Below are 12,617 nucleotides of genomic sequence, written 5' to 3' on the forward strand. Positions count from 1 at the left end.
AAGCTTCTCTGAAGATATAAGTTCTATGTAATTGATTATTTTAAACATTATTTTAAAAAAATTTAATTGTGTCATTAGAATTAAAATAAATATCTTATTTATAGAAGTAAAAATATTTTTTATAAAAATATATATACATTTATGTGTGTGTAATTTATATATATACATACATATATATATAGTATATATATATATATATATATATATATATATATATACACATATATACATATATATATTTTTTTTATACAAAATATTTTTACTTCTATAGTAAGTAAGATATTTATTTTAATTCTAATAACACAATTAAATTTTTTAAAAATAATGTTTAAAATAATCAATTACATAGAACTTATATCTTGAGAGAAGCTTCTAAAAATATATTCTCTTTTCTTTTCATTACTAGCTTTTTTTAGTATGTTTTTTTATGCAACAATCCTCGCTGTTAAATATCATTATTATATCGAAGGTCATAATTTTTTTTATCAAGCAGAACTTGACGCAACACACAATCTTGTATTACGTCGGTCGCTATGCTAAAAAAAAATTTTTTTTCTGAGAAGTCACATAAAGCAACACATATATGTATATCTTTATCACACATGCATGAAAATAACGCTCGTCTAAGGAACATTGCACAAAAGACGCGCTAAGAAAGCAGAGGCGTATAAATTTGCGGGGTGATGCTTGAGATGTGCGCACCGATCGGAGTATCCCCTTTGAGGTATTCATCGAGAGAGGAAGAGCAACTTCCTCTCCGCTGCTCGTTCTACTTTCTAGCGTGGCATTAAACGAGGCGAACGAGAGTTTGATGGATGTCTCGCAAATACTCGGTTTCTAAGAAATTGATCGTAATCGTATACCTCAAAAACTTTAATCCTTCAGTAAGAATTATATAAAATCTGCGATTATACAAGCACATCTCTATCTTAAAGATGTCGCAAAAATTTATAGAAATTATAAAAATTTTAACTCTATTATTATGAAGTTTGCATAACATAAGCACTATGACGGAAATCAATTTACGTGACAAATTGCTCGTATTACAGGTACAAATTATAAATTAATATCAACTCGATATATTTTTAATTGTTTACACAATTATCATAACAAACAAACAAACAAATAAAATTGTGAAGCACAAGAAAATAATCGTGTAAGTAGAAATGTAAGTATTATAACAGATACATAAATGCATCTAACAATATTAATTTCATAATATTAATTCTTTATTAAAAAATTAGTTTCACAATTCTTTAGGAATTAAAATGGGACATGAAGATTTAAGAGACACGAGAATAGAAATTAGAATTGTTAAAAATGTTTAAGATCCATTGAACTTTAATTTATGTCATGTTTGTCTGCAATGGTCATATTATAATATATTTATACTGTATAAAATTGCATTATAAAAAAGTGTAATTTTAAGTATAATTTTATCGTAAACACGTAACTTTATATAATATTAACGTTTTTCTCTTACAATATGCGGATGATTGATCACCGTCACTACACCATTTCTATCTCTCTCTCTACGCATACATATATTTATACATATATATAGTGAGTATTCTACCATTCTATACATACATTCTCATATACTGTCATAAGCGTGCGCGCGCGCGTACACACACACACACACACACATACACACACATTCTCCGCTTCTCAACCTCCGATATTCCACAGCTTTGTATTCGATACGATATTCCCCCTTTCCCGTTGCAAATTGTAATTGTCTGTGTGCACATATACATATCAACACATCGAAGCCAAGTAACTCGACTACTCTGCATTTGCGACCCCTTCTACCCCTACAATCCACCTCTATACAGTGCGGGTGGATGGGTGGTTGGCTGCGTTTATGAGGCTGCGGGCCCGAAATTGAAAGGCATCCAGCTTCGTGAAGGGAGTTACGGGGAGGGGAGGGGAGGAGGGCATGCAGCAGTCACCGACAAGCGAAAGAGCGTATCAGAGGGTAATCCTATTGGTGGACGCCGGCGTCGCGACGTCCCGGCGTCATTGGTCCATCCACGATCCGCAGGGCGTGGCGACGTCGGTCTGGAGGGGTGGTTGTCGCATCCCTGGCAACGATTACCAGAAGGCAACCAGGGGTTCGCGCGACGGCAGGAATCCAGCATGGCGGCGACCCGGCAACCCCTAGAGCTTTCGCCAACCACCGCCGCGCCGCCGCTGCCACACCACAACGGTGCCCAGCATCGCGCGGCCGTTACCGATTGCCCGCGCACCTACTCTCGTAGATCTCGCTCGATTTGTCTGGGAGAACACTTCAGGAGTCGAAAGTTCGATCGCTCAATTAATTGCTCCGTTAGCATCTCCTTTTGAATGTTGATTCTACGGTGAAAACGATAGAGAATGCTCTATATTAGGTTTTTTATCGGAAAGGATTGTTTGGAATATTGATTTAGAAAAAAAAGAGAATACAATGTTAACAATGGTATAAGTATAATTTATAGTTTACGTGATTGTAGCAAGTAAATTGGCATTCTGTAGACACAACTATCGTTGATAATACACACTTAACTTTCTTTTCCATTAAGTTATCAAATAAAATTCTTTTGCCACCAATTACATAAAAATAAATCGAATAAACATTTTTTAAAAGTTCATTTAATCCAAGTTAAAAAGAAAATTATTTAACTCTTATCATCAAGTTCTGCGCTTGTAAATCCTTTGCTTGTAAATTCATATTTGACCAGCTTTCAGTTAGGGTACGATTAATCTATGATAGATCAAAAGAATCTTGGCTACCGTTCAGCACATCGTCACTTTTTATCCAGGCGAACCGATGCTGAAGCGACTTGGCAAAGAGAACTTCGCCGTCGCGTAGCCAACGATCAACAATTGCCCCGACGCGACGCTCAGGTAGGCGTCGTTCCTCGTGACAGCGTCTCTCGCTTTGGTAGGGGGTTAGTTTGGTCCGGGTCGTCGGGGGTGGGAGATACCAGGCGTCATCGGAGAGGATCGAAGGGGTCGGCGCAGGCGCTTCGTCCCGACGACGGGCGTCGTGGCGAGGCACCGCGTCAAACGTGGAGGCTATAGGTTAAATCCTCCCGCTCCTCGTTTTTGTCGTTTTTCCGGCGTTGCCTCCTGATCCCGCCTTCAAAAGTGCCGGCGGACCAATCGGCGCCGGGCGTTGCTCATCCGCTGCCTCCGACGGCACGGCAAGCGCCACGACGACGACGGCGACGGCGGCGGCGGCGGCGGCGGCGGCGGTAGCGGTGGCGGCGGCGACGACGACGCCGACGTCATCCGCGGGTAACGACGACTCGCCCGAGAGATCCCGGATCGGGATGCCGCAGACGTCATACGCCAATCCGACATCGACGAACGATCGTTCCGCCTACGCGCCGATCTCGAAGCGGAACGTCGATCGCAATAGCGCGTGAACGTTTATCCCCCGCTTGATTCTCTTCGCGGATCACCGAAATATCTCTTCTCACCGCGCGCGTTTAACCTCGCGGAATCGCGCCGGTCTTGATCGCGCCTCGTGACTTTAGGTTTCTTTGAAATTGTCCAAGTGTCGCATTTGCTGAGTATACCAGTCGTGATTGTTGAATTAGAGAACCAGACAAAACACAGATAAATCAAATTGGGCCGGGCGGTTCAACAATTTGGTGATAGAATAAGAAGGATAGAAAAATTAAGTGATTAGAAGTGACATACGTTTTACAGTGCGGATCTTGAATCTTGAATTACCCTACGTGAGTCTGCAATGATCTTTAATTAGACATAAAAGTATTAAAGCTTTACTTTGAAGATTTTTAGTAAAAATATATCAAGATTCTCTTCAATAATTGTAAAAAGAATTAAAAATTTCTTTTAGAAGAGATAAGGATTATAAGACAGTTACATTGCTAAAGAAGGTTAAAAAGATTATTTTTTAATTACTGATTATTTTAAGAAGAATATTTCAAATTATCTTTGTTTAATTTTGTTAAAATTAATTAAAATGTTTATGAAGCCAGTATAAGCTGACAAGTTAAAAGTGTTTTTCAAATAAAATATATATTAATCAATAGATACAATTTAAAGCGCAAACATTTCAACTCTTGTTCATTCTCAGTACAATAAGAATTACGAAAAAAACTGGTAACAATATCCAGTATGAGAATCAACCATGAAATTAGTTAAATTGTCACATCTCGTCCATAATTAAAATAACAAATCGGTTCTTAGTTGGAAAAACGCTTAAGCAGTGAAATCAAAGCTAAAATTATTAATGAAATGAGAACAAAAGTTAAAAAATTAAAAAATGAAAATAACTTACAGTTAATAGACGACTTGACAATATGACAGACATGGATTTAACATGTATACGGTTCAAGACGTAATGAACTTGTGAGAGTTAGCAAAGCAGTAACGCTATTTTCATAAGATATAAATAAATAAATAAGAAGGCATAGGAGGATCAAGATTTTTTAAATAGATCACAATATAACGGATCCGTTTTGTAAATTAAAGCCGTGTCTTAACAAAGCATTTGAACAAACATGTTTAATAGAAACAACGTTTATTAGAAACATGATACATTCTGTTATTACAGAACACAGAATTAATTCTATGCATGATTTCGACTGGGATAATATTAAAATTTTAGATAAAGAAAAAATTTTTAACAAAAGACTAATCTCTGAGATGATGTATGTATATAAATAAGCAAAAACACGGTCTTAATTTACAGAACGACACGGATCTGTCAGACCCGTTATATTGTGATCTATTTAAAAAATCTTGATGCTTCTATGTCTTTTTATTTATTTATTTATTTATTTATCTGTTTTTATCTTATGAAAATAGTATTATTGCCTCACTGAATCTCACAAGTCCATTACACGTTTTGAACCGTATACATGTTACATCCATATCTGTCATATTGTTAAGTCACTGTAATACCTTTTAACTGTATATTATTTTAATTTCTTGATTTTTTAACTTTTAACTTCTGTTCTCATTTTCCAACAAGAGTCGAAACGTTTGCGCTTTAAATTGCATCTATTGATTAATATATATTGAAACATTCAAAAACGTTCATCTTATGTCGACTTATAAATATACTGGCTTCACATTTATTATATTGATTTATATCATCTAAGTCTAAATTTATATTGAATTTTGTATATCAAAATTAATTTAAAATCTTAGAAAAAATCTTTTCCAGAAATCAGAAAAATAATTATATCAAATTTATTGTAATCCTTGTTTGTTCTAATTGCTTGAAATCAATCCATCAAAAACTCATGATAAATTAAAAATTAAGGACAATTTATTTTATATTTCATATTAAAATAGGATAGCTTCGCTAGATTGTGAGAGAAACATACTTAAATTTTAACGTTCACACGCTTTTATACTTTATGAAATCGGTAAGCTATGGTATAAAGAAGTTGTATACCGATTTTATAGCGCGTTTGATATCTGATAACGAATGATTGAGGAGGCACGATGAACGGGGCAGCGACAGTCACAGCCACCGAAGATCATCAACATCAACATCAGCAAGCGCAGAATGAAACGGCTTCGGAGCATCCACGGAGTCCCGCCAGTCCGCTAAGCGTTAGACACGGTGAGATAACACAAAAAATATATTTCAATTCTAAAGATATAATAGCACGCCTGTAGACATGTGAATATTTAATATATTTGTACGAAACTTTTGTGCGTAACGGTCAAACTAGATTAACTACGTTTTAACTTCTAAATAGTACTAACATCTTTAGTTTTTATAGCGTTTCCGCGTGTGTATAACGTAATGTCACACGCGCGTTTTAGCATGCAATAGCGTTTTCAATTCATGCGCGCATAAACGCATTGTACAAATATAACACAACTTATAGTTTTATTACTAAAAAAAACTACTAATATAACTTATAAATCTAATAATTTTATTTCTAACTCAGCACAGATTATAACTGCAATGTTGCAGGAATGTTATAACAGTCCAATTATGTTACAGAAATGTTACAGTATTACTGTAATGTAGCAATTATAATCTGTTTGCTGGGAAATAAAATTACTAATATAATATTTAAGTATAAGTAATATTTAAGTAAAGATTTGCGAAGACAAACCAAATTTTTACGTAATTGTTTTGCAATTCATGTTTATACATAAATTATTAATATTATTATTTATTATTGAACATTCTTTATTTAATCTCAATGATAGATATGATAACCTAAGTATAATATTGTATGATGCGTATCATATAATGTCCGTCTGTAATGGTTAAAATCTTTTAATTTCAACGCACCGTAGCGCATATCAAATAAACACATATTTAATTGGCAGGATACGTGGAAATGTGTTATAATGCATTTTAATGCACATCTCCATTTCAACATTTTCAACGCATACATGGAAATTAAAAATAAGAATAATTGTCAATAGTTAATAATAAAGCACGAAATAATATTGATTTTAATTGATTAAGACCGGATTCGAAAAATTACATGCAGAAGATATATATTCAAAAAAAAAACAACGGTGTATGTTTGAGGGAGAATCTTTTCAAATCTTAATCTTCTTACTGCTTTTAGAATTTTGACTATAAATCAGTAATAAGATATTAATTTCCTCAATATCGCCACATTTCTTTCGCGGCGTATAATGTAATGCGTAATGTAATGCGTAAACTTGCATCAACGTACGATTCTTCTCCCCCCACTCGCGCCGGGTCAGCCGAGATTTGATTATTCTAATGGCATAATGTCATTGCCTACGTGCTACCCTCTTTTTCCACTTATCCCATCCCACGATTGTAACTTGTATAAAAGTCCGTCGCGGGGGTGGATCTATGTGCATTCTGCTCGTCGCTTCCCATCGTCGGTTCTTAGCGACGGAAGCGCGAGATGATGTTTTTTTTGCTCATTTCTTTTCGCCAATTATTTCTTCAAAGTGTTACAATAATTATGATATTTTCTAATTTATCATAGATTGTCAATAAATCAAAATCACAGGTATACATTTTACCACAGTTTGGATTTTATTTCTAACATTAAGTGTCTCATCTAATCTAAAGTAAAATTGTCAATAAATCAAAATCACAGATATACATTTTACTACAGTTTGGATTTTATTTCTAACATTAAGTGTCTCATCTAATCTAAAGTAAAATAGAGAATTGTGATAAATTTTACTTAAAGAAAAATAAATAATATATTTTGTATGTATAGATCTATATAGATAATATGTGCGAGAACTAGGGAATGAATAATGTCGAAATAATTCTTGTTTTTTTTTTGTATAAGATGCTCAGAAGCAAAAAGTATATAAAATGCTTGTTAATGACCTTCAATCATTAAAACGGAGGATAATGCGAACAAATTACAGACGCATCAGTCAGTTACTTATTCTCTCATCGATAGATGCAATGCTTGCTTCAAAGCTGGAGGCTACCATTTTGAACAATACATTTAATAATTACATTTTGATTATTTTAAAGCAATAAAGAGGATAAATCTAGATTATTTCGTTATTCATTCCTATAGTTCTGCATCCTAAGAAGTCTCTTAAACGAAGAGTTTACGAGCAAGAAGAAATTTCCAGAGGAAAATTTTATTTGTTTTGAGATCCTAAATTCATATTTTAAATTTGACGGTTTAACTCGGAAACAGACTGTAAAATAATCGTCAATAATAATTTTACTTGTTTAACAGTTTTCAGAAATTACAAATATAATCCAATTCTTTCGTTTCTATCAAATTATGAATTTTTATCCAGCGTTATTTCTTTTGTATGTGCGAATGAATGTTCCAAAAGCTTTCTCAGTTATCAGTAAATTTTTTGTTTATTAACTTTTATGTTGTAAATTTAAACTTTAATTGTACTTTAAACTGTAGTTTGAATTTAAACAAACAGGAAATATACAGAGCTTTTGCTGATTATTATCTTCAATACAATTAACATATTGCATCTTACTGTATGTTTCATGGAGTCAACTTGTGCATTTGTTTATTAATAAACATTCGGAGAAAATAACTGTGTTTAATATTATATATTTGCCAACGTCAAATATTGTTAATATTATTTTGATACAAAATTTATTTTTTCTTTCTGGTATTTGGAAAACGAATACACATACAACTTTGGAACGGTAGCTGCTTTTTTTAGATCTTTTTTGTAAGAATCTGTTTTAAATCATATCAGCAATTTTGTTTAATACTATTTATAATATGTTTTTTTTTGGTAAAAAAAAATAAGTAGTAAAAGCATAAGAAATGCTCACTACCGTTGCAATCGTGATGCACTAACGATTAGCCGAAATTAGCAAAGATGTATCGAAAACGGGGAACAAACCTCTTTTTTTATCTCTCCAACTAACGCAACCCCTGGCCCCACTCACAATGACCCCCTTTTCCCGATGATCCCATAATACGAGGGCGCAGGTGGCGCCTTGCCATTCGCCAGCATTGATATGCTAATGAAATTTGACGCCCCTGCTTTTGCGTGCGTTACTCTCGGCGCGGGTGGCTTATAGCGGGTGTGTATTTTATATTGGGCCGTCATTTTTCTCTTCTCAGTTAACCCCGCGCAACCGACAGATTGCACTGCAACAAGATTTGATTAGCCTAATGCTGTAATTTGCGAGCGCACGTATGTATATGTGCGCGTATTTAAATATATGTATATATGTGTGTGTGTGTGTATTTAAATATATATATATATATATATATAAACCATTATACTTCATTTGAAAAACCATTATATTTCATTTTTGAAATATAATGGTTTTTCAATTATCTTTTATACTTAAATTATGTGATGCGCAAACCAAATATAAAAACCATAGTAATATTATCCGATTGTCACAGATTTGCAAATAAAAAGAATGAAAGTCATCATAAACAGATTATATCTCAACATTATCATCGAATAGATCCTTCGTTGTTCCGAAGATTGAATCAGAGTGTCAGAATACTCTAGTAATCGACAGGATTAGGGGGTATATGTTAACGAGATCGAAAAGCCTGTACGCTTATACAAAGTCACGTGAGTTGAATTAATAAGATTGATACCGGCCGACGTGATTTGATAACGATCGGAAGCGATGCGATTCGACAGTCGGATTGTCCGCAACGAACGTGTTAAAAAATAATGATAAGATTTAAATTTTCAAAAGGCCATTTTGAGAAGAAAAGAAAGAGTAACTCACAAAAAAATGGATTTTTTCGCCCGTTTTTTTAAGCCCTTAATTTTAAGACTGGACCGTGTACCAAATGGTACCTTATAATAAAATATTAATTACAGAGAAGTTTTAGGTTGAAGTGACAATTGTTATCACAGGAGGGGGGGGCGGGTCATTTATTATGTCTCTTTACGCGAAAACTCGATTTTTTTACATAAAAAACGAGCGTCATTTACGTAAAACTACGATCAATCTTTATTGACTGGATCAACCTTCTTAAAATATTGGACTTCGCAAATCTATAATAATTTCATAATAAACTTTGATTTCATCCCCTCCCTCTTTCAGCTATAACAATTGTCATCTAAACTTGAAACTTCTCTATAATTAATCTCATTATAAAGTATCATTTGGCACATGGTTCAGTCTCAAAATTGAGGACCCAAAAAACAGGCGATTTTTTGGATCACTCTTTTGGCAATGGATGGAGTTAGGATATCTCTTTTTCTGGCAGCAGTTACTGTATTCAATAGCTTCTGACGCCCTACGGGAATTTCTGTTCCTTCTTTACGTCCCCAAAGGCTTATCGGTGGATCGCGAAGACAAACAGCATTTACATCGGGAAATGAGATTGGAAAAAGCTCAGGAAGTAAGAGCGCTCGAATATAAATATTTATGTCGAATGAATAAAGGGGCGATTCCTCTAATACGCGCGTGTCGCGCAACACGCGTCGTCATGCAACCTGCTGCAGAATTATTTCTATCAAAATTTTCGGAACCTATCGCAATTTTTCCTCCATAAATATAATTCTATAATATAAACGATTTCTACAATATTTCTATAATATAAATCGGGAATCTTTATATATAACTGATGTGTCAAATACATTTCTCAAATATAATATCTTTGTTTACATTTCTCATATCTTTGTTTAGCATAAGTGTACACTTACAATTAGATTACGTTATTTTGTCGCCATTCAAATTTCTAAGTGCGATTACAATTTGTTTGCATATAAAAACTTTATTCGCGTATAATAGCTTATTTCAATTGAATTTACTTTCTTAAAAACGTGATTATAGTCTCTGAAAATTGACAGTAGAAAGTGCGACGGAGAAGTTGCGTTTCTCGGATGCTTGAAATGCAATGCATTGCCAATACGATAAACAGATTTCAGCGGAAAAGTCGCGTGTGCTATGGCAACGAACATCTGCGTGATCAACGAAATGCGATTTCGCTTCTCTGCTTGGCTCGACTTTATTAGTCACGCCGGTATCCTCAGTGAGGCGCGAGATCTCACCGGAATCGTATTTGTCGGCTGTCCCCGAACTCGATCAAAAACTCGTTTCGGCCTCGTTAATACCGCGGGGTCAGATAAAATCCGTTCGAGAATTACCATGCGAATTGACAACGGGATGGTGTCAAGATAGCGTCTGCGAGAAACGATTTCTTTGCGTTGCGCTCGGTTGTTTAACATAGCCTTTATAAATCAGTTATTAGAAATCAGATATCTCCGACAAATGTTGAGTTTAAATATTTTTCATCATATTTTGTTAATTTTAATTTTATTTAATTAAGATTAAAGAATGTATTCTTTGTGAAAATGCTATATTCTAAAAGAAATCTTGGAAAAACATCTCGTTTATTTAAGTTATTATCTCGAGATACGTATAAAATCTAATTGTTACATAACACAGTGTGACTTATTATCCCGACGAAAAAGGAACAATAGAATCCTATAGAATCATCTTCATCGAGAATTATAAGAAGATTTCTGTAATTCGGATATATTTCCGATTACTAATTCAAGATATCGATCGCCAATTGCATGTACGAATAACAACAAAATGAATCGCGTGATCTTCACAGTGGTTTATAACGATCGTTAGCTGGTATACGCAATTATTTTATATGCAGCGACCGCAGTGTTCGACGACCCTCGTTCATCGAAATCAATCAAGGATGTGGCGGGGACTTTTCGATCTGCCCTGGCTAGGGTTGGTCGCCCGTACGTGCGAAAGAGATTTCTGGGATTAAGCCGAAAGTAACGGCCGGCTGATCGAAATGAAAACGCCTAGCTGATTGTGGAAAAATGATACTTTGATCGTAAATCTCGAGCCTTTCATCGCATCACCAAGGAAGCGATTCCGCGACCGAAAAAAATAATAGATTGCTCACAGTCAGATATGGTATTGCATCAATTGGGGGAAGTAATACAATTTCATTTTTTCCGGGCAAATGTGATATTGCGGTTCACTTAAGAATTATATCGATTTTCATTTAAAATAAAGTAATTATTATATATGATATATAATAAATAAAACTAATTTTTCCACCGTGCACAAAATTGTAGAAAATTGTGACGTTAAAAACTGCCTTTCTGTCTCGTTGAAAATGTAATGGATTAAATTAATAGAAATATGTAAATGCTATAAGTATAATTCAGCTAAATTGGAGCTCGTTATAATTAAAACTGTAATTAAAGTTATAATCACAGATAAGCGCGAGGTAATTTAACAATCGAACGATATTTTCAATTAAGTTGCGCAAGGATCAAACTAATATTATTAACAATTCCAATTTCATTTTACATTTGTAATTTGCATGCAAATACCTTCACAAATGCATTTAATAAAAGTATGAAATCATTCGATGTTTCGGTCTCAAATGAGAAAATTTGAAATGGACGTCGAATTACAATAGCTCTTTCATCACTTTTGGCAATCGTGATCTCTTGGCGAGAAGATCGAAAGATATTGATGTCTCTCTTTGTGAATTGAATACTTTCTTTGAATCGCGGTCACGGCAATTGTGTAAAATCTGCAAGAAAGCTACGAGGAAAATAATTCGCGAGTGTCAACGCCGAAGAATGTGACAATAATTTGCCAATTGCGAATTATCTCAATATGATTTTTTTCGTTTCGGAAGTCTTTTCCGTCAAAAAAATTTCAACGTCTGTATTGAAAATATTGAGACGATGTACATAAACTTGTGATTTCTTGTTTATATTGAATCTTTTTATTATCGGTGCAAGTCATTTACTGACAAAATTTGTGTATTAACTCGTTAATTTTATATTCAGACAAATAATAACTTATAATAAGAGTACTCTTATAATTTTAACATATTGTCACATACTCACACACACACACACACACACACACACACACACACACACACACACACACACACAAACTCGATAAATTGGAACAAACTCGAAAAAATTGGAACAAACTCGAAAAATTGTGACAAACTCGAAAAATTTGGAACAAACTCGAAAAAATTGGAACAAACTCGAAAAAAATTGGAACAAACTCGAACACTCTCGAACAAATTCGAACACACTTGAACAAACTCGAACACACTCGAACAAACTTGAACACACTCGACACACCCACGCACGCACACGCACACGCATACACACACACGCACACGCACACGCATACGCCTGTCTCTTATACACATCTC

General features: G+C 34.3%; 1 protein-coding gene across 1 annotated transcript in view; it reads left to right on the plus strand.

Moving 5' to 3' along the window:
- Positions 1-3,325: 3,325 nt before the first annotated feature.
- Positions 3,326-12,617, plus strand: part of LOC105452275 (photoreceptor-specific nuclear receptor-like) — a 40,396-nt gene continuing 31,104 nt past the window's right edge. Inside the window, exons 1-2 of the mRNA XM_011693246.1 lie at positions 3,326-3,725; positions 5,428-5,587. Of these exons, the coding sequence (XP_011691548.1) occupies positions 5,467-5,587 (121 nt within the window). The 5' untranslated portion in view covers positions 3,326-3,725; positions 5,428-5,466. The remainder of the gene's footprint in view (positions 3,726-5,427; positions 5,588-12,617) is intronic.

This window comes from Wasmannia auropunctata, unplaced genomic scaffold (genome assembly GCF_000956235.1).
Source record: "Wasmannia auropunctata unplaced genomic scaffold, wasmannia.A_1.0 LD336035.1, whole genome shotgun sequence".
NCBI classification, from domain to species: domain Eukaryota; kingdom Metazoa; phylum Arthropoda; class Insecta; order Hymenoptera; family Formicidae; genus Wasmannia; species Wasmannia auropunctata.